The 25,574-nt window shown below is 42.8% G+C and overlaps 1 protein-coding gene across 1 annotated transcript in view; it reads right to left on the minus strand.

The window, feature by feature from the left end:
- The window catches only part of USP38 (ubiquitin specific peptidase 38), a 66,724-nt gene that overhangs the window by 6,313 nt on the left and 34,837 nt on the right, over positions 1–25,574 (minus strand). The window contains exons 9-10 of the mRNA XM_075860407.1: positions 19,679–19,785; positions 11,377–12,718 (exon numbers count right to left, since the gene is read on the minus strand). Coding sequence (XP_075716522.1) covers positions 11,377–12,718; positions 19,679–19,785 — 1,449 coding nt within the window. The remainder of the gene's footprint in view (positions 1–11,376; positions 12,719–19,678; positions 19,786–25,574) is intronic.

Raw genomic sequence — 25,574 nt, forward strand, 5'->3', positions numbered from 1 at the left:
GCCCACTGGCTGCAGACCACTCATCTGCTGGTTGGTGCTTCAGATCGTACTGGTATTTCCTGCTTAAGGGTCAGTTCACACTGAGTTTTTTGACACAGAAACCACGTCAGAAAACGCGCCAAAAAAAATGCCTCCCATTGATTTCAATGGGAGGCGGAGGAGTTTTTTTTCCCCGCGGGCGGAAAAACAGTCTCGCGGGAAAAAGAAGCGACATGTCCTATCTTTGGGCGTTTATGTCTCGGACCTCCCATTGACAACAATGGGAGGCAGAGAAAGCGTATTTTGCAGCGTTTTGCCTATCGGCGCTCAATGGCCTCGGGCGAAAAACGGCGCAAAAAACACTCAGTGAACATACCCTAAGCCCTTATTTACACGAACGTATAATAAGTGCGTGATTTTTCATGCGCGTGGCACGGACCGATGTTAATGAATGGGGCCGTTCAGATTGTCAGTTAATATCACGCAGCGTATGTGCGCTGCGTGAAACTCATGACATGTCCTATATTTGGCCGTGTTTCGCGCAGCACGCACCCATTTAAGTCAATCGGGGTGTGCGAATCGCGCTCGGCACACGGAAGCACTTCCGGGTGTCGCGCGTGATGGGCGCTACAGTAGTAAAAGAAATGAATGAAAACCGAAAAGCACCACGTGCTTTTCGGTTTGTAAACATAAAACCAGAGTGTCATCATGATGCCGGCTGCACGAAAATCCCGCAGCCGCGCACTATATGCTGATGACACACGGACCTTTTGCGCGCGCAAAACAGCCGCTTTTTTTGCGCGCGCAAAACGGACTCCTCCGTGTGAATAAGGAATACGAGAGAAAGTCTCCTGCTTTATTTAACCCCTTCGCGCTCAGTGACTTACTATTCAGTCATTTGCGCTCCATGACGGAATAGTACGTCACGGGAGGAACGGCCATCTTCCCGACACATACAGGAGCTGTGACAGCTGCTATCTCGTACAGCAGTTGCCGCAGCTCCTACAGCGGGGACCGATCGTCGTGTCCCCGCGCGTTCTATAGCGATCGCGGCTTCTTAGGGGTTAAACCACAATTGACGGCCCGCTACATGATCGTGGGCAGCGATAGTTGCTATGGCATAGTTGCTATGGCAACCGGACGCCTAATAATGGCGTCCGGCTACGCCATCTACGGAAGGACCCACTATGCTTGCTGTCAGTGAGTAGCTGACAGCTCTAATACACTGCACTACGCATGTAGTGCAGTGTATTAGAATTGCGATTAGGGCCTCCTGTCCTCAAGTCCCCTAGTGGGACAAAGTAAAAAAAAAGTGTAAAAAATAAAAATACAAAATAAAAAGGTGTAAAAATAAGACAATAAAAGATTTAAAAAAGTAATAATAGTAAAAATCACCCTTTTTCCCTTATCAGTCCTTTATTATTAATAAAAATAAACAAAATAAACTATACATAATTGGTTTCGCCGCGTCCGTAACGGCCTGAACTATAAAATTATTTTGTTATTTATCCCGCGCGGTGAACGCCATAAAAGAAAAATAATAATAAACCATACCAGAATCACAATTGTTTGGTCACTTCACCTCCCAAAAAAATCAAAAAGTGGCATGTACCTAAAAATGGTACTGAAACTACAGTTCGTTACGCAAAAAAACAAGTCCTCGCACGGCTTTCTTGATGGAAAAATAAAAGAAAGTTCTGGCTCTTAGAATAAGATAACACAAAAAGTAAATGATTTTTTACATAAAGTATTTTATTGTGCAAACGACAGAAGACATAGAAAAAAAACTATAAACATCTGGTATCGCCGTAATCGTATCGCCCCGCAGAATAAAGTGAATGTCATTTATAGCGCACGGTGAACGCTGTAAAACAAATAGAATAAAAAACCAATAGTAGAATTGCTGTTTTTTAGTCACCACGCCTCTTAAAAATAGAGTAAAAACTGATCAAAAAGCCGCATGCACCCCAAGAAAACTACAATGAATTCCTCAAAGGGTCTAGTTTCCATAATGGGGTCACTTTTGGGGGGTTTCCACTGTTTTGGCACCACAAGACCTCTTCAAACCGGACATGGTGCCTAATAAAAAGGAGAGCTCAAAATCCACTAGGTGCTCCTTTGCTTCGGAGGCCGGCGCTTCAGTCCATTACCGCACTAGGGCCACATGTGGGATATTTCTCAAAACTGCAGAATCTGGGCAATAAATATTGAGTTGCGTTTCTCTGGTAAAACCTTTTGTGTTATAGAAAAAAATGGAATAAAAAGGATTTTCTGACAAAAAAAATAAAGATATGTAAATTTCACCTCTACTTTGCTTTAAACTCCTGTGAATCACCTAAAGGGTTAATAAACTTTCTATATACTGTTGTGAATACTTTGAGGGGTCTAGTTTTTAAAATGGGGTGTTTGATGGGGGTGTCTAATATATAAGCCCCTCAAAGCAACTTCAGAACTGAACTGGAACCTAAAAAACCAAAATAAAAATGATGCAATACTTCGCTTCTTACATTATACTGGTAATGAGCAGTGCCCACCCCGAGATGACCCCAGTTTTGACCGTTTGTATAAACGGAGACCCCTATTACACCATTTCAGTGCCCGGTTTTCCCAAGCATACACCCCCGAGAAGTGTATTTCTATTGATGTGTCCTTAGTACATTTTAAAGGGAGGCTTCAATTCCGCCAGTACCTGCCGGGTAAGAGGGCAAGGTATGGCGTGAAGATGTATAAGCTGTGCGAGAGTGCATCAGGGTATACCTACAAATATAGGATGTATGAAGGGAAGGACACAAGTATTCAGCCCCCAGAATGCCCCCCCCCCCCCCTTACTGGGAGTTAATGCAAAAATTGTGTGGGATTTTGTGCCCCCACTGCTTGACCAGGGTTACCACCTCTACCTGGATAATTTTTACACCAGCGTCCCACACTTCAAGTGCCTCGCATCCAGAAGTCCTGCGGCATGCGGCACTGCTAGAAGAAATCTGAGAGGCCTCCCTAAGACTCTGCTTGAGCAAACACTCAGAAGTGGTGAGAGCAGGGCACATTCTAGCAGCAACATATTGTGTGTCAAGTACAAGGACGAGAGATGTCTTTGTATTGACAAGAATACATGGCCACACCAGTACCAGGACGAGGTACCAGTACAGAGACCCTCAAACCAGACTGCATCCTGGACTACAATAGGTACATGGGAGGGGTGGACTTGTCAGATCAAGTCCTGAAGGCCTACAATGCCATGCGGTGTGGTATAAGAAGCTGGCCGTGCACATCATACAGATGGCATTGTACAATGCGTATGTGCTACGTCGATGTGCAGGCCAGAGGGGAACTTTCCTGGAATTTCTAGAGGTGATTATCAAGAGCCTAATATTTAGGGACCAAGAAGAGGGAGCACCCAGTACTTCTGGTAGCGAGGCCACACACATCGTACCAGGGCAACACTTTCCAGTAGAAGTTCCACAAACTGGCAAGAAGGGAAAAAGTCAAAAGAGGTGCAGAGTCTGCTATAAGAGGGGGATAAGGAAGGACACAACACACCAATGTGACACGTGTCCCGAAAAACCAGGGCTCTATATGAAAGTGTTTAAAAATCAAGGGATGTATGATACATTTTAAATCTACCCCAGTTTTACTTACCCTGATGCACTCCGCACAGCTGATCACCCTTACCTTTCCTTTTTGAGCCCTGCTGTGTGCCCATACCCAGGAGAACCCACATTACAATTTATGGGGTGTATATCTCTGGTGGCGCATGCTGGGCACAATATATCGGAAACTGAAATGGCATATATGTAAAGGAATTTGCAAATCTCACTCTGAACCATCTGCTACGCATTACCTTTTACACAATACCTGTGGGGTCAACATGCTCACTACACCTCTAGATGAATGCCTTAAGGGGTGTAGTTTTTAAAAACAGGGGTCACTTCTCAAGGGTTTCAACTGTACTGGTACCTCAGGGGCTTCTGCATACATGACTTCGCACCAGAAAATCCCCAGTAGGCCAAATGGTGGTCCTTTCCTTCTGAACCCTCCCATGGGCCCAAACGGCAGTTTATCACCACAAATGGGGTTTTGCTGCACTCTGGACAAATTGGGCAACAAAATGGGGTATTTTATTCCTTAAGACATTCAGCCAAAACTACATCTTATTAGAAAAAAATTTCATTTTTTTAATTTCACAGCCCAATTCAAATAGGTGCTGTGAAAAAACGGGGGGTCAAAATGGTAACAACAACTATAAATGAATTCCTTGAGGGGTGTAGTTTCCAAAATGGGGCCACTTTTGGGAGATTCCTACTGTTTTGGCACCTCAACACCTCTTTAACCCCTTAAGGACGCAGCCTAGTTTTGACCTTAAGGCTCAGCGCCCATTTTTCAAATCTGACATATTTCCCTTTATGTGGTAATAACGTCGGAATGCTTAAACCTATCCAAGCGATTCTGAGATTGTTTTCTCGTGACACATTGGGCTTCATGTTCGTGGTAAAATTTGGTCGATATATTCAGTGTTTATTGGTGAAAAATTGCAAAATTTTGAGAAAATTTTGAAAAAAATAGCATTTTTCAGAATTTAAATGCATCTGCTTGTAAAACAGACGGTTATACCACCCAAAATAGTTACTAGTTCACATTTCCCATATGTCTACTTTAGATTGGCATAGTTTTTGAACATTCTTTTCTTTTTCTTGGACGTTACAAGACTTAGAACAATTTTTAAGAAAATTTCAAAAGCCTTTTTTTAAAGGTACTTCAGTTCTGAAGTGGCTTTGAGGGGCCTATGTATTAGAAACCCTGATAAACACCATTTTAAAAACTAGACCCCTCAAAGTATTCAAAACAGCATTTAGAAAGTTTAACCCTTCAGGCATTTCACAAGAATTAAAGCAAAGTAGAGGTGAAATTTGCAAATTTCATTTTTCTTGCTGAATTTCAATTTTATTAAAAAAAATTTGTTACACAGAAGGTTTTACCAGAGAAATACTACTAAATATGTATTGTCCAGATTCTGCAGTTTTTAGAAATGTTCCACATGTGTCTCTAGTGTTCTCGTGGACTAAAACACAAGCCCCAGAAGGAAAGAAGCACCTAGTGCATTTTGAGGCCTCTTTTTTATTAGAATATATTTTAGGCAGGATGCCAGGTTTGAAGAGGTGTTGAGGTGCCAAAACGGTAGAAATCCCCGAATAGTGACCCCATTTTGGAAACTACACCCCTCAAGGAATTCATTTATGGGTGTTGTGACCATTTTGACCCCATAGCTTTTTCACAGAACTTATTTGAATTGGGCTGGGAATTAAAACGAAATTAATTTTTCCCAATAATATGTAGTTTTGGCTGAAAATTTCTTATTTTCACAAGAAATAAAATACCCCATTCTGTTGCGCAATTTGTCCTGAGTTTAGCAATACCCCATTTGTTATGATAAACTGCTGTTTGGGCCCATGGGAGGGCTCAGAAGGAAAGGACCACCATTTGGCCTACTGGGGATTTTCTGGTCCGAAGTCACGTATGCAGAAGCCCCTGAGGTACCAGTACAGTTGAAACCCGCAAGAAGTGACCGCGTTTTAAAAACTACACCCTTAAGGCATTCATCTAGAGGTGTAGTGAGCATGTTGACCGGAGACATACACCCCATAAACTGTAATGTGGGTTCTCCCGGGTATGGCAATACCCTCAATATGGCTGTTAGCTGCCTGGGCACACAGCAGGGCTCAGAGGGGAAAGACGAGGGGGGATAAGCTGTGCGGAGTACATCAGGGTAAGTAAAATTGGGGTAAATTATAAACCAAGGGATGTATGATAAATTTTAAAACACTCTCATACATAGCTCTTGTTTTTCGGGACACGTGTCACATTGATATATTGTGTCCTCCCTTATCCCCCTCTTATAGCAGACTTTGAGCCTCTTGACTTTTTCCCTGCTTGCCAGTTTGGGGAACTTCTCCTGGAAAGTTTTGCTCTTGTTTGATGCGTGTGGCCTCGCTTCCAGAAGTACTGGGTGCCCCCCCCGCCCTGGTCCCTAAAGATTAGGTTCTTGATAACCACCTCTTGAAATTCCAGGAAAGTTCCCCTCTGGCCTGTACATCGACGTAGCACGTACACATCGTGCACATCATACAGATGGCATTGTACAGCCAGCTTCTTATACCACACCGCATGGCGCTGTAGGGCTTCAGGACTTGATCTGACAAGTCCACCCCTCCCATGTACCTATTGTAGCCCAGGATGCAGTCAGATTTGGGGGTCTCTGTACTGGTACATGGGTACTGGTGTGACATCTCTCTTGTCCTTGTACTTGACACACAATATGTTGCTGCTAGAATGTGCCCTGCACTCACCCCTTCTTGTTTGCCCTGCAGAGTCTTAGGGAGGCCTCTCAGGACTTCTGGAAGCGAGGCAGTTGAAGAGTGGGACGCTGGTATAAAAATTATCCAGGTAGAGGTGGTAACCCTGGTCCAGCAGTGGGTGCAACAGATCCCACACAATTTTTGCATTAACTCCCAGTAAGGGTGGGCATTCTGGGGGCTGAATACTGGTGTCCTTCCCTTTATATATCCTAAATTTGTAGGTATACCCTGATGCACTCTCGCACAGCTTATACATCTTCACGCCATACCTTGCCCTCTTACCCGGCAGGTACTCGCGGAATTGAAGACTCCGTTTAAAATGTACCAAGGACACATCAATAGAAATACACTTCTTGGGAGTGTATGCTTGGGAAAACCGGGCACTGAAACGGTCTAATAGGTGTCTCCGTTTATACAAACGGTCAAAACTGGGGTCATCTCGGGGTGGGCACGGCTCATTATCAGTATAATGTAAGAAGTGAAGTATTGCCTCATATATTTATTTTTTTAGGTTCTAGTTCAGTTCTGAAGTTGCTTTGAGGGGCCCATATATTAGAAACCCCTATCAAACACCCCATTTTAGAAACTAGACCCCTCAAAGTATTCACAACAGCATATAGAAAATTTATGAACCCTTTAGGTGTTTAACAGGAATTTAGAGCAAAGTAGAGGTGAAATTTCCTTTTTTTTTTTTTCAGAAAATCCTCTTTATATAATTTTTTTTATAACACAAAAGGTTTTACCAGAGAAACGCAACTCAATACTTATTGCCCAGATTCTGCAGTTTTGAGAAATATCCCACATGTGGCCATAGTGCGGTAATGGACTGAAGCACCGGCCTCCGAAGCAAAGGAGCACCTAGTGGATTTTGAGGCCTCTTTTTATTAGGCACCATGTCTGGTTTGAAGAGGTCTTGTGGTGCCAAAAGAGTGGAAAACCCCCAAGAGTGACCCCATTTTGGAAACTAGACCCCTTGAGGAATTCATGCAGGTTTCATGGGGTGCATGTGACTTTTTGATCAGTTTTTATTCTATTTTTAAGTGGCGTGGTGACTAAAAAAACAGCAATTCTACCAATTTTTTTTTTAAAGCGTTCACCGTGCGCTATAAATGACACTCACTTTATTCTGCGGGGCGATACGATTACAGCGATACCAGAGGTTTATAGTTTTTTTAATGTCTTATGGCGTTTGCACAATAAAATACGTTTTGTAAACAATCATTCACTTTTTGTGTTACCTTATTCTTAGAGCCAGAACTTTTTTATTTTTCCATCAAGAAAGCCGTGTGAGGACTTATATTTTGCGTAACGAACTGCAGTTTCGATCAGTACCATTTTTAGGTACATGCGACTTTTTATTCAATTTTTTGGGAGGTGAAGTGACCAAACAATTGTGATTCTGGTACGGTTTATTATTTTCTTTTACGGCGTTCACCGTGCGGGATAAATAACAAAATAAGTTTGTAGTTCAGGCCGCATCGGACGCGGCGATACCAATTATGTATAGTTTGTTTATATATTTTTATTAATAATAAAAGGACAGATAAGGGAAAAAGGGGGGATTTTTACTTTTATAACTTTTATTTTCTTATTTTTACACATCTTTTTTTAACTTTATTACTTTGTCCCGCTAGGGGACATGAGGGTAGGAAGCCCTGGTCACTATTCTAATACACTGCACTACATGCGTAGTGCAGTGTATTAGAGCTGTCAGCTACTCACTGACAGCAAGCATAGTGGGTCCTGATTTCGTCGATGGCAGAGCCGGACGCCATTGTCTGGTGTCCGGTTGCCATAGTCACCATCGCCAGCCGCTATCGCGTAGCAGGAGGCCCCAAAATGCACTAGGTGCTTCTTTGCTTCTGGGGCTTGTTTTAGTACACCAGAGCCACATGTGGGACATAACTAAATATGTATTGTCCAGTTTCTGCAATTTTTAGAAGTGTTTCTCTGGTAAAACCTTCTGTGTTACAGAATTTTTTTTTATAAAATTGAAATTTGCAAATTTCACCTGCACTTTGCTTTATTTCCTGCGAAATGCCTAAAGGGTTAAAAAACTTTCTAAATGGTGTTTTGAATACTTTGAGGGGTCTAGTATTTAAAATTGTGTTTTTTTGGGGTTTCTAATACATAGGCCCCTCAAAGCCACTTCAGAACTGATCAGGTACCTTAAAAAAAAAAGGCTTTTGACATTTTCTTAGGACATAAACCGCAATTTCTTAAGCCTTGTAACGTCCAAGAAAAAGAAAAGAATGTTCAAAAACTATGCAATCTAAAGTAGACATATGGGAAATTTGAACTAGTAACTATTTTGGGTGGTATAACCGTCTGTTTTACAAGCAGATGCATTTAAATTCAGAAAAATGCTATTTTTTTCTAAATTCTCAAAATGTAGCAATTTTTCACAAACACTGAATATATCGAACAAATTTGACCACTAACATAAAGCCCAATGTCAACAATCCTAGAATCGCTTGGATAGGTTTAAGCATTCCGAAGTTACCACAAAGTGAAATATGTCAGATTTAAAAAATGGGATCTGAGCCTTAGAGGCTCTGTCACCACATTATAAGTGGCCTATCTCCTACATAAAGAGATCGGCGCTATAATGTAGGGGGACAGTAATGCTTTTTATTTAAAAAAATGATCTATTTTCACCACTTTATTAGCGATTTTAGATTTATGCTAATGTATCTTAATACCCAAGTGGGCGTGTTTTTACTTTAGACCAAGTGGGCATTGTACAGGGGAGTGTATGACGCTGACCAATCAGCATCATGCACTCCTCTCCATTCATTTACTCAGCACATAGGGATCCTTTTAGATCACTATGTGATGTCTTATACTAAACACATTAACAATACTGAAGTGTTTAGACAGTGAATAGACATTCCACGGGATCTCTATTCAGAATCTCTGCACTTCGTTAATGTGTCTGTGGTAGTTACAGCAGAGGAAGCGTGATCTCGTTGTAACCGGTCATTTACTGCGTAATCTCACAAGATTACGCTTCCTCTGCTGTAACTACCACAGACAAAGTAACGAAGTGCAGGGGTTGTGAATAGACATCCCGTGGAATGTCTATTCACTGTCTAAACACTTCAGTATCGTTAATGTGTTAGTATAAGACAGCTCATAGTGATCTAAAAGGATCCCTATGCGCTGCCTAAATTTATGGAGAGGAGTGCATGACGCTGACTGGTCAGCGTCATACACTCCCCTGTACCACGCCCAGTTGGTCGAAAGTAAAAACACGCCCACTTGGGCATTAACCAACTCATTAGCATAAATCTAAAATCGCTAATAAAGTGGTGAAAATAGATCGTTTTAAAAAAAATTAAAAGCACTGCTGTCACCTAGATTATAGCGCCAATCTCCTTATGTAGGAGATAGGGCACTTCTAATGTGGTGACAGAGCCTCTTTAAGGCCAAAACGAGGTTGCGTCCTCAAGGGGTTAATGCCTGGGCACAAAGCAGTTCAGATTTCTGCAGCAGAGACCATACAGTGAAATACTGGTGAAGTCAGACAATTCTGCATGGGACTGAGAATAGTCCTTAAGCAGATTACAGGCAGCGGTTAGGTTTTATTTTATTTTCTGGTGGCTCATTTATTGCGTTCATAACCCTCATTTAAAATACCCTAATTTTTCAGTGGTCTGCATTCTGATGCTCTTTTTAGACATGGCCCAGGCTTAACCACAATGCAACAGTTCCATTTACAGACCATAACTCACTGCATGCCAACCACCAAGCAGGGGATTGGCATAAAAGTAGTCTTCTTCCCCTAACTGTAGTCAATAAAGAGTACAAAAATATTTACACTAGATGAGAACAGTGCAGCTTCAAGAGGCTCTGTCACCACATTATAAGTGCCCTATATTGTACATGATGTGATCGGCGCTGTAATGTAGATTACAGCAATGTTTTTTATTTAGAAAAACTATCATTTTTGACTGAGTTATGACCTATATTAGCTTTATGCTAATGACTTTCTCAATGGACAACTGGTTGTGTTTTACTATAGCCCAAGTGGGCGTTGTACAGAGGAGTGTATGACGCTGACCAATCAGTGACTAATCAGCGTCATACACTTCTCTCCATTCATTTACACAGCACATAGCGATATAGCTATATCACTATGTGCAGCCACATAAACACACTATAACGCTACTCAAGTGTCCTGACAGTGAATATACATTACCTCCAGCCAGGACGTGATGTCTATTCACAATGCTGACACTTCTGTAGCGTCTCTGTGATTTACAGCACAATCTCGCTGTGAATGACACCTTACACATCACGTCCTGGCTGGAGGTAATGTCTATTCATTATCAGGACACTGCAGTAATGTTAGTGTTTGTGCATGAGGCTGCAGATAGCGATATATGTATATCGCTATCTGCAGAGTAAATTAATGGAGAGAAGCGTATGACGCCGATAGGTCAGCGTCATACACTCCTCTGTACAACGCCCACTTGGTCAAAAAGTAAAACACACCCAGTTGTTCATTGAGAAACTCATTAGCATAAAGCTAATCTAGGTCATAACTCCGTCCAAAATTATCGTTTTTCTAAATAAAAAAAACACTGCTGTAATCTACATTACAGCGCCGATCACATCATGTACAAAATAGGCTACTTATAATGTGGTGACAGAGCCCGTTTAAAACAAGCCAAAACAATGGCTTAACTCTAAAATCGCATGTTCAGCAAAGGTCCTATTACACGGCCCGATATGGAGCAAAAAAAACAAGCCCCGGTCAATGAGACAGCTTGTTGATCGGCGCTCGTTTGCTCCTTTCAAAAGGAGCTATGATTGGTTATGTATGGGGACGAGCGATCATATGAAACGCTCATTTGCCCAATAATTAGCCATGCGTAAAAGGACCATAAGCCTACTTATCCTGGATGGCTGGATTTTCTCTTCATGTGATATATGCTCTGCAAACATTCTTTATAGCATACAGTGTGTTAGGAGGCATTACAGTGTCTTAATCATTAAATATTATCAAATACTGTAATCCACAAAGGTAGTAATCGGCACGTACCTGTAAATAGAGCTTATTATCCTTTGTAATAGCATCCATGAGCTCCTTCTGAAGTGGGGGCTCCCCATTTACCCAGAGTCCATGTGCAGAATTAGACTGCACATTTTCTAGATCACCACAGCCGTGCTTTTTATAAATCAGCACATAGGCCGTGTCCTTTGGAAAACGACTTGTAATATTTAAAACTGACTGAAATGATGTAAAAGTCACTCTACTGTCATTAAACAGAAACCATTCTTTTGACAGATCATTGCACGCTTTGTCATTTCCAACAACAGAGTTGCAATTTTCGTTGCCTACGATCTGACCTTGATGTGAAGTCAAGGTGGTGCTCTCTTGTTGGATACACCTTGCTGAACTAGTGACATTCCTGGCATATGAGTAATAATGGCCACTTTCTGAAGAGGTGCCAGAATGGACCACAATAGAGCTTAAAACATAAGGTATAGGTTGTGCGCAGCTCAGATCTTCAGTGCCAGATGGTTTCAGCTTTTTGGCCAAGTTTTCGCCAACATCAGGAATGTCAACATCTCGATTCCCTTCTCCAGAGGAAGCCACTGAGGTAGATCTTTCTACTGGCAGCTCAAGTACCAGTGGAATGGACACATTATCCAGAATTTTACGCCTCACATGACATTTTGGATCATATGAAAATCTTAATAAAGTTAATATGAGGTATTCAGGCTCTTCCAGGATTTCCATAGTCTTTTCAGCGTTTTGGAGGGAAGCACAATTTTCACAATGATAACGATTTTCACCATCAAGGATCTCAGGAGCTAAGAAATAGTTTAACAAGTCGGTTACAGACAGCGGTTTACCTCGCTCACCGTTTCTACAAGCGTCATTAGCACACTCTACTATACTTTCGCATGAAGGGCTGTTCAATACACAGGAACTATTGGCCTGAATATCACTCCCGGCAGATTTCGGCCTGGTGGAATCTTGGTCGCCTTCTTCAGCTGAAGGAAGAATTACACTTTGGGGTTCAGTTTCAGGTGCGACATCAATTTCTATACAATCATCATCTTTTTCTGTGGGGGAGCAGATCATGTTTTGTGCAGGTTTGTCAGCTGCTAAAGGACAAAATGCTAAAGAAAGGTCTGAGAAGGCTTCTATCTTCTGTGAAGTACTCCGGCAGTTCAGGCAGCAAATATTCGTTTGGAGCTTTCCTCCAAACATGCTTTCGATTAGGGTCTTTTCGTCATTTCTCCAGCCTGTGTTCTGTAGAGGGGGAAAGTCTTCTGCTCCTGAAGGGGAGGATGGCTGCACATTACCATCAGTGATCATAGTATCTGGATTCCTTGAGGACAGGGCTTTGATAGTCTTCTCCTCTTCATGTAATCTAGCAAAGACCAAATATAATCCATTACAAAAGGGAAGCACAAAAGAAAAATTTGATCAAAGCAAAGGATGGAAAAATGTAATAAATTCTTAGCCTCTTATCTACATAGCCCATTTTGGAAATGTCAGTGTTTTTTTTTTAGTTAGCAGAGTTGTAGTTTTTAAATGGTATTTTTTTTAAATGTAACTTATAATGTACTGAAAAACAAACAAAATATATTGTGAGGTGGAATTGAAAAACGCAATTCCAGGTTTGGTTTTTACAGTGTTCGCTGTGCGGTAAAAATCATATGTTAACTTTATCCTGCGGGTCAAAACAATACCGGTGATACCAAATTTCTATATATTTTTAAATATTTGACAAAAGTAAAAACAGTTTTGCCATAACTTTTTGATATTTTTGTAGTCGAGCTGTAGATTTTATTGGTATGTTGGGGTACATGCAACTTTTTGTTCACTTTTTATTCTTCATACTTGAAGCGAGGTGACTAAAAATAGCAACGCTTGTATTGTAAATTTTTCCTTTGGCGTTAATTCGGCGGTTTAAATAATGTAATATTAATAGTCAAGACAATTTTTTTACTTATTATTGCTTACATAATTTGTGAAAAATTTGAACTTTTTTTCACTTATTTAAAAAAAAGTGATATTTATTAAAATTGTACTTAAAGAGGCTGTGTCACCACATTATAAGTGCCCTATATTGTACATGTGATCGGTGCTGTAATGTAGATTACAGCAGTTTTTTTTATTTAGAAAAACGATCATTTTTGACTGAGTTATGACCTATATTAGCTTTATGCTAATGAATTTCTCAATGGACAACTGGGCGTGTTTTACTATATGACCAAGAGGGCGTTGTGGAGAGAAGTGTATGACGCTGACCAATCAGCGTCATACACTTCTCTCCATTCATTTACACTGCAGTTCGCGATATAGCTATATCGCTATGTGCAGTCACATAAACACACAGACGCTACAGAAGTGGTCAGGAGAATGAATACACATGACGTCCTGGCTGGAGGTAATGTACTGTATATTCATTGTCATGACACAGGAGTTGCGTTATAGTGTGTTTATGTGGCTCCACACAGGGATATAGCTATATCGTTATCTGCAGTGTAAATGAATGGGGAGAAGTGTATGACGCTGATTGGTCAGCGTCATACACTTCTCTCCACAACGCCCACTTGGTCATATAGTAAAACACGCCCAGTTGTCCATTGAGAAACTCATTAGCATAAAGCTAACATAGGTCATAACTCCGTCAAAAATGATCGTTTTGCTAAATAAATAACACGGCTGTAATCTACATTACAGCGCCGATCACATCATGTACAATATAGGGCACTTGTGGTGAGAGAGCATCTTTAACTTTTTTTTCACTTTTATTTAAAGTACCCCTTACATATTCCAGTGTATTGGCTTTATCTGTGCTCTTCTATTAAAAAGTGTAACTTTCATTTAATTTTTTTTTTAAATGTATGGGGCAGGCAATATCAATACTTTATTAACCGATTTAGCCTCCTTTCATTGTAAAACTGTTCCTGAACTGCTGCCACTATCCTCAGCTATTGGCCGTTGATCGGGGAAATCTGAATACAGATACTCTGTGTGGGGAACACTTCATGCTGCCTGCTCCTTAAACCCGATGTCTCAGTGTATTGGGTATTTCTGCAACAGACGGTTTCAGTCCGTTCCTAACAGTTCACAATGATCTTATTCCCTGCCAGACACTCTAAAGGGTGGGGATGCAGACCTCGGGCTGGATTTCCTCGCTCGTCCCTCACTAATCAAAGCGCCTGGCAGGGAGAGGAGATAAGTGTGGCTGGAAAAAACTTAACTTTTTTGAAGTCAATGGGTGTCAAACGGAGTGTCATAATGATGGCGGCTGCGCGAAAATCACGCAGCCGCGCATCATACGGGGCTGACACACGGAGCCGTTAAGTGCCTTTTGCGCAGGCAAAAGGCAGCGTTTTTTGCGTGAGCAAAACGCACACGCTCGTGTAAATGAGCCCTTACTGTGATGGTTAATCATGGCCGTCGTCGTCGTCAGTTGCAATAAGGGTCAGCCTCATCCTAGTCGTGCATGTGACATCTCCATGTACCCCTCCACCTCCAACAGCTCCTCATCATCATCTCCCTCGACGGGACATGTGGGTTCTTAACAGAGACAGGATGGCTGTTGGGGACCCAAAAGCCACAAGGTGGCAAGCAGGATGTGGATGCTGTTCTTCCTCCACCTCTCATATCAGTGTGAGTGTTTGCTCAAATATGAATATCAGGGGGATTACATAGTTGATGCCACTTTTGTCCCTGCTCACAATTCTGGTAGCCTCTTCGAAGGGCCCAAGTAGTCGACATGCATCCCTGATGAGCTGCCACTGCCTGAGCTCAAAATGACACACGCTCCCAGCTTTGGAGGCCTGGTGTATGATTTAACCATTGACCGCTTTATGCTGCTCGTACAGACGGGTCCAGCAAAAAATGCAAGGTGGAATTTCAGTTGAAACATTGCAGATTAAGCGGTGGAAAGGCCTACCATTCTGTTGCTGCAAGCCCAGGATGACATTCTTAGCTACATAACGGCTGAGATACGCAGAAACTCCCCTGGTCATGGTCAGCACCTTCTGCAAGCCACAATGCGTTTCAAAAAAATGCCCCTACCAAATTTATGACATGCGCCAAATGCAGTGCACCCACATTATGACATGCGCCAAATGCAGTGCACCCACAATGTTCCTGCCGTTGTCGCTGACTAGTTGTTGGCCAGTTGTAATCAGCATGGCGACATCCAGCAGGAACTTTGCTGCTCGATGTAGAACAGTAACTGACCTGTGGCTTCTCTTGTCCGGACTCATAAAGGTGTAATAATAGCAGCGCTCGAGCTTACACATAGGAAAAAATGGAGAAGCAGAAGCAACGCTATGACCTGCTGCTGTTGGAAACGGGAAGATGTCCACTGAAAAAAGACGTAGAGGGGGTGGGGAAGAGCATGGTGCCAGAACCAGACCTGAACAACCATGGGGGTGTCACTAGCACCTGGCCTGCTTGCCGGTGGTGAATAATCGGCAATGCCACACAAAACATTGACCCAGTGGACCATGAAAGACATGTACTGTCCCTGGTCATAACTGCTGCTTCACGTGTCTGTGGTGGCGTGACCCCTGCTGCGCAGCGACAATCCCAAGGAGCAGCCCACATTTACCACCATGTGAGTACAAGGCAGGGACGGCTATCTTTGAGAAAAAAATAACTGCTAGGGATCCTCCATTGAGGCAGAGTGTACACCATCATTCGCCTAAAAGCAGTGGGATTTATTAGAGAGGTTGTCCACTTTATATTTTTTCTATTAATTCATTTATACAACAGGAAATCATACAGATTTCTAATATACATGTACTTAAAATTCTGCTCACATACCTTTCTTATATCAATGCAGTTGTCGGTCTAAAAAAAAATAGTATAGCCTCAGATTTGTCCATAAAAAAAAGCACCCATAGGAGAAGTGAATGGACAGTCATGTGACCACTAGCATCCAGGTAACACTGTCCAGGTATATAATAGGTTATTGAGCAGCAGAGGTTATAAAGCATTTCTACCTCTGCCAACATCTCATCATGTCTGTCAGTGTCTGTGAGAAGCAGCCACTAGAGACAGGCAGTTATTTTATAAATCATCTAGAGACAGTGAAGTAGTTGTTCATATCATTATTCCACCATTACTCCTATTCACATAGCCCATGTTGCCCCAACACAGTGTGTGTGCGTGACAGTCACATGACTGATGCCATGTCTAGTCATATTAAGTTAGCCTGTGGATACATTACACAGGCCTAATCTGTGCGCTGTACCATTCCACTGTGACAGGGGCCTCATGCGCTATAATAAATGTATGTGAGCAGAATTTCTAATACATGTATAATAGAAAAACTGTATGATTTCCTATTTACAAATAAGTAAAAAAAAACTGGACAACCCCTTTAAGTGGCACACAAAACGACTACTGGGCACGTATTGCTATTACCCGCCCAGACATTGACGACTGGCGATGGAATGGGGGAGGAGGAGCAGGAGTAGACGATGATGATGATGATAATACTTAGGAATAAGGTTTGGCTACTAGAATGAGGACAGTCTCGCTCACATTGCTGGCCAAGTAAGCAGGTGATGCGGCTTCCTGTGCTGAAGGATTGCTGCAGTTCCTACATTTGTGCCTGAACGGCCATAGCTTATTTCCTGCCTGCAGAGCTTGCACACTTTGGGAATTTTTTCCCCACATCACCTGCCAAAACCAAAACGGGAGACGCCCGCACAAAGCAATCAGAAGCAAAGCTCGCCACATTTCTGCGACCAACACCCGAGCTTGCCCTAGATCTGACAGCTAGCCTACGCCAACAGCAGCATCACCGCCTCCCGAGCAGATCTGCCCCTGAAAGGTTTTGATTTTTTGGCCATATGTCAGCTCTGCAATTTATTGCCGCTGCCGGCACCACCACCACCACCACACCCCTTCTCTGATGTCATAACCAACAGATCCTCATCCCCTTGATCAGCTTTCAGGTCCTGTCATCATCCCACCACTTTTCTCAGACTGTGATATGCCATTGGCCCCTTATTCCCACCTCTATATTTGCCCCAAGGGCCACTACCACCATAGCAATGCATTTCACTCATCCCCTTCACCTCTGCCGGATCCTCCTCCACATCGCAGTCCAAAGACTGTCCTCCTTAGCACCCGGGTACGGTCTTATAAGAAAAGAAGGCATCACACTAGGGATTAGCGAAGAGAGAGATCTATAAATACTTCTATTAGGCCGCAAAGTACTTGAAAAAAGCAGGAGGAGCAGGAGGAAAGCGCTGAACACTGGCTCAAAGTCACGGTGTCAGAGATAACATCATCCTGCTGTGACCGAGATGATACGCCTATCAGAGGCGGACAACTGTTGGCTGCTGCTACTTGCGCTACGGCCATCCACATTCTTACTGGCGGATGACCAGGCACAGCCCAGCCCACAGCAACTCGGTCTTTTACAAAACATTTTTTCTTTTTTCACTAAGGCACCAGAGTCTGCGAGAGTTATTCTGACCACAAGGCTTATGAAGAGGAAGATTTAGAAGTCAGACTGTCTCTACTCAAAGCGCACTGTATGACTGCTGCTGTTATTTTTTACTAGGCTTAAAGTGTAGCTAAATGTTTGACAAACTTCTGCCATGTCATAGTGACATGTCAGAAGTTTGTATTGGTGGGGGTCCGAGCACAGACCCCCACCAATCGCTAGAACGAAAGCAGCTGAAGTGCTCGTGTGAGTCTTTAGCCGCTTCGTGTCTGTTCGGCTTTTTCCGGAATACCGATGTATCGGAGTACAGGCTCATAGACTTTCTATTGTGTCTGTACAGCGATGCATTTATTTCTGGAAAAAGCTGAACAGACACAAAGCAGCTGAGCGTTCACACGAGCACTTCAGCTGCTTCGTTTTAGCGATTGGTGGGGGTGTCAGTGCTCGGACCACCACCAATCCAAACTTCTGACATGTCACTATGACATGTCAGAAGTTTGCCGAACGTTAGCTACACATTAATGCTTAAGAATAAGGACATTTTACTAGTACTTTGTAGCAATTATATATATGTAAACAACGAGTGACGTCTGTTTCAGACCTCCAGGATTATTAATATCATTATTTATAATTATATTAATATTGCAGTTTGTTATCTCGCAGTTTATTCTCAAGCTCTGTTTGCAGTCTTCTCTCTCTCTCTAACCTATATCCCCATAAAGAGGAAGCATTTCCTGGCTGGGCTTTTTATAGTGAATAGGATTCATCCACCTATACCCCCTCATGATTGGCTGTGCTAAAAATGGAGGGATAACCAGGCTGCCTGCAAGGTATTATGGGAAAGCCCGCCCAAGGTCATGTGATCCTTTTTCTAATCTGTAGAATGACACTCGGCACTCTCGGGCAGTCATTTTGCCGCGATTCATGCACCACTAACCCAAAAGGTTCGGATTTTGCAGAATCCGAAACTTTAGGTAAACGGTCTGAATTTGATTGGCTAGATGTAGCCACGTGGGAGAATAAGATAAGCAGCAGAAAAAAAAAAACAAAGTCAACATATTACTCTGAGGTAACAAGGATCTTTATTAATCCCAATTAGACATTGTGGCAGCGTAACACCCGTCTTTGGCCCGACACCTTTGAGGTTTTCACTCACTGACCCGAACCACAAAGAAACTGCTGTGGCTTTCGTGCAGTACTATGAACCACGGGGCATTACGTGAAACGAGGTCACAAATATTGTAAAACATTCGGTCAGGCCAGAAAGATAAGAATAGTCGAGAGTTCCGATCTTGTTTCTCTTGAGAATCACAAGAAAAAGAACCTAAAATAAATGTGTCGCCTACTGCCGCAAAACTTTGTGTATTTACCAAACATTTTTTATTTTTTTTCTGTGGTTATGGAGTGCTTCTCCGCTGAGAACGTTCACGGGTGTCCTTTAAGTCTGGCTTTTCCTTAAGGGTATGTTCACACGTCTTAACAAAATACATCTGAAATTATGGAGCTGTTTTCAGGCGAAACCAGCTCCGTAATTTCAGACGTTTTTGCAAGTGCACGCGTTTTTCGCGGCGTCCATTATGGACGTAATTGGAGCTGTTTTTCAATGGAGTCAGTGAAAAACTGCTCCAATTACATCCCAAGGAGGGACATGCACTTCTTTAAGGCGGGCGTCTTTTTACGCGCCGTCTTTTGACAGCGAAGCGTAAAAATACATCTAGTCTGAACAGAACATCGTAAGACCCATTGCAAGCAATGGACAGATGTTTGCCGACGTTTTGGAACCGTCTATTCAGGCGTAAAACGCCCGAATTACGTCTGGAAATAGGCTGTGTGAACATACCCTAACATTTATATCAAAGCAACACATGGATACTAATTACAATTAATTGAAGTCTACCATACCTGTCCAAAAGAAATCGGAGGTACTCCGAGCAATCTTGCTGGGATCGTGCTGCGAACCAAGGCGGTCTAGAAGACTCAAAGAAAACCTGAGGTGCATATGCTTCCCTCTGTGAAGCGGAAAAAACAAGTAATATTAAACAAAATGTAGGAAAAAAACAAAACAAAATAAATACAGTAAAACTCCTTTAACCCCTTGCGTACCTTCGCCGCAATAGTACGTCGCTGGCCGCTTATTGCAGCGGACCTTCGCCGTACTATTGCGGAGAAGGAATAAACTGTCACTAAGTGAAATCACATAGTGATATAACAGCGGCGGCAGCTGTCATTGACAGCTAACCGTCTCTGCTACCGGCCTGGGGACCAATTAGCAGTGCCCAATGCTGGCGATTGGTCAGTCTCTGAAGACTGACCAATCACAGCCGTCTGTGACGTCGTCTGCAGGAGAAAGCTCCTGTCACTTTCTCTGATCTCCTCATTTCTGTAAGATCCGTGAGGAGATCAGAGAAAGCGGTGTAAAAAAACAAAAAACACTATTTTTATTAACCCCTTCCCGAAAATGGGCGTATAGTAACGCCCTGAGGATGAAGCGGGCACAGAAGCTGTGCTCGCTCCATCTTCATCGGATGTCGGCTGTAATATACAGCCGACGTCTCACTGCAACTACAGCGATCACTGTCCTCTCCGATCGCTGTAGTTTAACCCCTTAAATGCCGCTGTCAATAGCGACAGCGGCATTTAAGTGATTGATACAGAGGGAGGGGGCTCCCTCTGCACCCCATTGCCCCCCCCGCGAAAAATCGCGGAGTTCTGATGGTTGCAATGGCAACCAGGAAGCCTAGCAACGGCTTCCTTGTTGCCAGGTACGGGAGCCTATTAGGTCCTGCCCAAGGCAGGATGTAATAGGCTCAACGGTCAGTTGTAAAGTGACAGTTACAATACACTGCACTACACAAGTACATACAGAAGTAGTGCCGTGCCGTGTATTGTACAGGGGATCAGAAATTGGGATCTTCCAGTCCCCTAATATGTGTAAAATAAAAAGTGAAAAAAAAAGTTAAAAAAAAGTTTTAGATAAATAAATAAAAGTTTTACGTAATAAAAACAATAAATCGCCTGGTTTCCCTGATCAAGCCTTTTAGGCCTCATTCACACGGCAGGGCTTCCCGGCCGGGTGCCGGCCGTTCATAAATCGTCCGGCACCCGGCTGCATTAGGAATGATAGACCCCTAATGGGGCTATTCACACGACCGATTTTTTGACGGCCGGGAAATCCGGCCGTCAAAAAATAGGACATGCTCTATCTTCGCCCGGGCACCCGGCCTCCATATAAGTCTATGGGGCCGGGTATTACACGGCCATCACCGGAATGTGTTCCGAGTGATGGCCGGGTTTCCCGGCGCTTGCGCTCTATCTCCTCCTCCTCACAGCGCAGAGTGCATGTGAGGAGGAGGAGTTGATGCCATTCTGACGAATGGCATTGCTGTACACTGTGTTGCAGGGCCGGGGTGTACAGCAGGTGGAGGGAGCGCTGCGCTGGCTCCCTTCCCCTGCTTGTTAAAAGCACCCTGGCTCGGCGACACCTTCGATGGCGCCGCTAGTAGCAGCAGCTGCTGCTGCTGCGGCTGCTACTACTGCAGCGACGCCACTATAGCAGAGCAGGGAGGTATCTCCCCACTCTGCTATGTGCTAGCCGCACTTTAGCTCCTTGGAGCGGAATCCCCGTGTTTTCGGGGATTCCGCTCCTGGACAGAGCGCTTGAGGTCTCTGTCCATATCTGGGCAGTGACATCAGGGGAAACTCCTGAAGCGGAATCCCCGAACACATGGGCATTCCCCTTCAGGAGCTGCCGCTGATGTCACTGTCCGGATCTGCCCGGCACGGATGCATAACTTTATGCAAACCGGCCGGGCAAAATGGCCGATTTTACCGGCCGACACTCGGGCTCGGGAACGACCCGGTCGTGTGAATCCCGCCTTATAATTAGAAACAAAATGAAAAAAAAGACAAAAACTAGACATAATAAGTATCGCCGCGTTCGTATCGGCCTGACCTAAAAAAATATCATATTATTTATCCTTCACGGTGAACACCGTAAAAAAAAAATACCATAAAAAACAATGGCAGAATTTCCTTTTTTGGTCACATTGTTTCCAAAAAAAATGGAATAAAAAGTGATCAAAAAGTCGCGCGTAGCCAAACATGGTACCAATAAAAACGACAGTGTGTCACGCAAAAAACAAGCCCTCACAAAGCTCCGTCGACAAAAAAAATAAAGTTATGGCTCTCAGGACATGGTGACACTAAAACACTTTCTTTAGAAAAAAAAGTGTTTTTATTTTGTAAAAGTAGTAAAACATATAAAAAACTATATAAATTTGGTATTGCCATAATCGTATCGAACCGCCGAATAAAGTAAACATGTTTATACTGAACAGAGAACGGCGGTAAAAAATTATAAAAAAATAGTGAAAGAACTTCTGTTTTTTGGTCTCCTCACCTCAGAAAAAATGGAATAAAAACTGATCAAATTATCGCATGTACCCCAAAATTATACTAATAAAAAAAGACAGCTCATCCCATGAAAATCAAGCACTCACACAGCTCGTCAACGGAAAAATTAAAAGTTATGACTCTTGGAACGCAATAATGCAAAACGACGGCCCAGACTAATTTATATGTGCAGTTCTTCACCTAAAACCCCACGTCATCATTTGCAGCCCCCACTGGTAGACCCTGTAAATGCAGCGGAATCTATGACATTTTGGGGTCTGTGCTACATATGGGGCTAGTGAAGAAGTCAAAGATTAGGCAATACTGGAGTGCGGATGTTTTGTACAATACCATGGACACCCTTCAGAAGTGCGACTCCTGCACCCAATAATCCGCCTGTGCATAAAGGATTGGTTCAAAGCGGACGTCACTATCCATGGATTTTATTATTTATTTTCCCCATTATTACATCATCCTATTATGACCTGTAGCACTCCGCCCAGCTTACATATACCCTGATGTACTCCTCACATATTACATATACCCTGATGTACTCTGCACAGCTTACATATACCCTGATGTACTCCGTCCAGCTTACATATACCCTGATGTACTCCGCAGTTTACATATGCCCTGATACACTCCGCTCAGCTAACATATACCCTGATGAACTCCGCCCAGCTTACATATACCCTGATGTACTCCGCCCAGCTTACATATACCCTGATGTACTCCACCCAGCTTACATATACCCTGATGTACTCCACACAGCTTACATATACCCTGATGTACTCCGCCCAGCTTACATATACCCTGATGTACTCCGCACAGCTTACATATACCCTGATGTACTCCGCACAGCTTACATATACCCCCACATTATAAACTGAAACACCAGTAAAACACTAAACAAAACTACTACCAAGCAAAATCTGCGCTCCAAAAGCCAAATGGCGCTCCTTCTGGGCCTGGCAGTGTGCCCAAACAGCAGTTTATGACCACATATGGGGTATTACCGTCTCCAGTGGTACAAGCTGGGCCCAACACATTGGGCACTGAAATAGCATATCCGTGGAAAATGGCAATTTTCAATCTGCAACATCCACTGTGCACTAATTTCTGCAAAACCTTTGGGGGTCAAAATGCTCACTACACTTCTAGATGAACTCCTTGAGGGGTGTAGTTTCCTAAATGGGGTCACTTCTCAGGAGTTTTCACTGTACTGGTACCTCAGCACAATGCAACATGGTGTCAAAAACACATTTTGGAAAATCTCCACTCCAAAAACGAAATTGCACTTTTTCCGTTTAGACCCTTGCTGTATGTCCAAATAGCCGTTTACAACCACATATGGGGTAATTGTGTAACACATTTTGGGGTGTCTTTTCTCCTGTATTCCTTGTGGAAATGAAAAACTTCTGAGCTAAATCTACATGTTATTGAAAAAAAATTTTTTTTCCATTTTCACAGACCAATTCTAATAAAATCTATAAAACACCTGAGGGCTCAAAATGCTCACTACACCTCTAATTTAATTCTTTCAGGGGTATAGTCTCCAAATTGGGATCACATCTGGGGAATTTCTACTGTACTGGTACTTCAGGGCAAATGCGACATGGCCCCCAGAAACCAATTCAGCAAAATCTGAGCTGCAAAATCCAAATGGTGCTCCGTCCCTTCTGAGCCCTGCCGTGGGTCCAAACAGCAGTTTATTACCACATATGGGGTATTACCGTAATCAGGAGAAATTGCTTTACAAATGTGGAGGTGCTTTTTCTCCTTTATTTCTTGCAAAAATTAGAAATTTTTACGTTTTTCCAGAAAAAAAAGTAGATTTTCATTTTCACAGACTAACTCCAGAAAATATAGCAAAATACCTGTGGGGTCAAAATGCTAACTATACCCCTAGATAAATTCCCTGAGGGGTGTAGTTGAAAAAATGGGGGTCACTTTTGGGGGTTTCCACTGTTTTGGCACCACAAGACCTCTTCAAACCTGACATGGTGCCTAAAATATATTCTGAAAAAAGGAGGCCCCAAAATCCACTAGGTGCGCCTTTGCTTCGGAGGCCTGTGTTTCAGTCCATTAGCGCACTAGGGCACATGTGGGATATTTCTAAAAACTGCAGAATCTGGGCAATAAATATTAAGTTGCGTTTCTCAGGTAAAACCTTCTGTGGTATAGAAATTTTTTTATTACATAGTTTCTAATATATAGGGCACTCAAAACCACTTCAGAACTGAACTCATCCCTTAAAAATTAGCTTTTTGAAATTTTCTTAAAAATATGAGAAATTGATGCTAAAGTTCTAAGTCTTGTAACGTCCTAGAAAAATAAAAGGATGTTCAAAAAACGATGCAAACATAAAGTAGACATATGGGGGATGTTAACTAGTGACTATTTTGTGTGGTATTACTATCGGTTTTACAAGCAGATACATTTAAAATTGGAAAAATCATATTTTCTCTAAATTTTGGTGTTTTTCACAAATAAGCAATGAATTTATCGACCACATTTTTGCCCTAACCTAAAGTACAATATGTCACGAGAAAACAATCTCTGAATCAATTGGATAGGTAAAAGCATTCCAGAGTTATTACCACATAAAGTGACACGTCAGATTTGAAAAAAATGGGTCTGGTCCTCAAGGCCAAAATGAGCTGGGTACTCAAGGGGTTAATATGCTAATATGCGTAGGTTTTTTGTTTTTATTTAGTGTAGGGGAAATAAAAAATGTATTTAATGCAAAATAAAGACTTTTTGGCACTTTTTTTATTTATTTGTTTTGTTACTTTTTTTTTTTTAATCCCATCAAGGGATAACTTTATTTGTAACTTTATTTTTTACTTGTAATGTATTAGCATACTTCTGTACGCTAATACATTACACTGTGTCACAATGACACAGGCTGCTGATCGGGCAGCACATAGTGTGCCCGAACAGCAGGCACACGGAACAGACAGCCCTGGGGTCCTTTGTAGGTCCCCAGGACTGACTGCAGAGGGATTCCCCGGTGTTTGATCGCATCACTGGAATCCCAGTGATGCGATCAAAGAGGGATATTCCCTTTGATCATGCCGTGGTCACGGACCGCGGTAATCAAAGGGTTACACAGCTGGGGTCCGAATGTTTGCCGACCCCAGCTGTGTTCAGGAGGCTGCTCTAAGATCAGGAGCTGTTAGTAACAGCTCCTGCTTAGAGGATGAGTGCTCACACGAGCGCTCATCAGCCTGATCTGCAGCGACGCCAAAAGACGTCTCTGTAGATTAAGCACCCGCACCGCCTGACGTCAAAAGACAGTGGGCGGTCGGGAAGGTGTTAAATGAGTCCAGTCGGGTTTCTATTTCCCAAACAAAATAGTCCTGCAGGCTGCGCTATTCTGTCTGGGATTGTTAGCAAAATCTGC

Source organism: Rhinoderma darwinii, chromosome 1 (genome assembly GCF_050947455.1).
Source record: "Rhinoderma darwinii isolate aRhiDar2 chromosome 1, aRhiDar2.hap1, whole genome shotgun sequence".
NCBI lineage: Eukaryota > Metazoa > Chordata > Amphibia > Anura > Rhinodermatidae > Rhinoderma > Rhinoderma darwinii.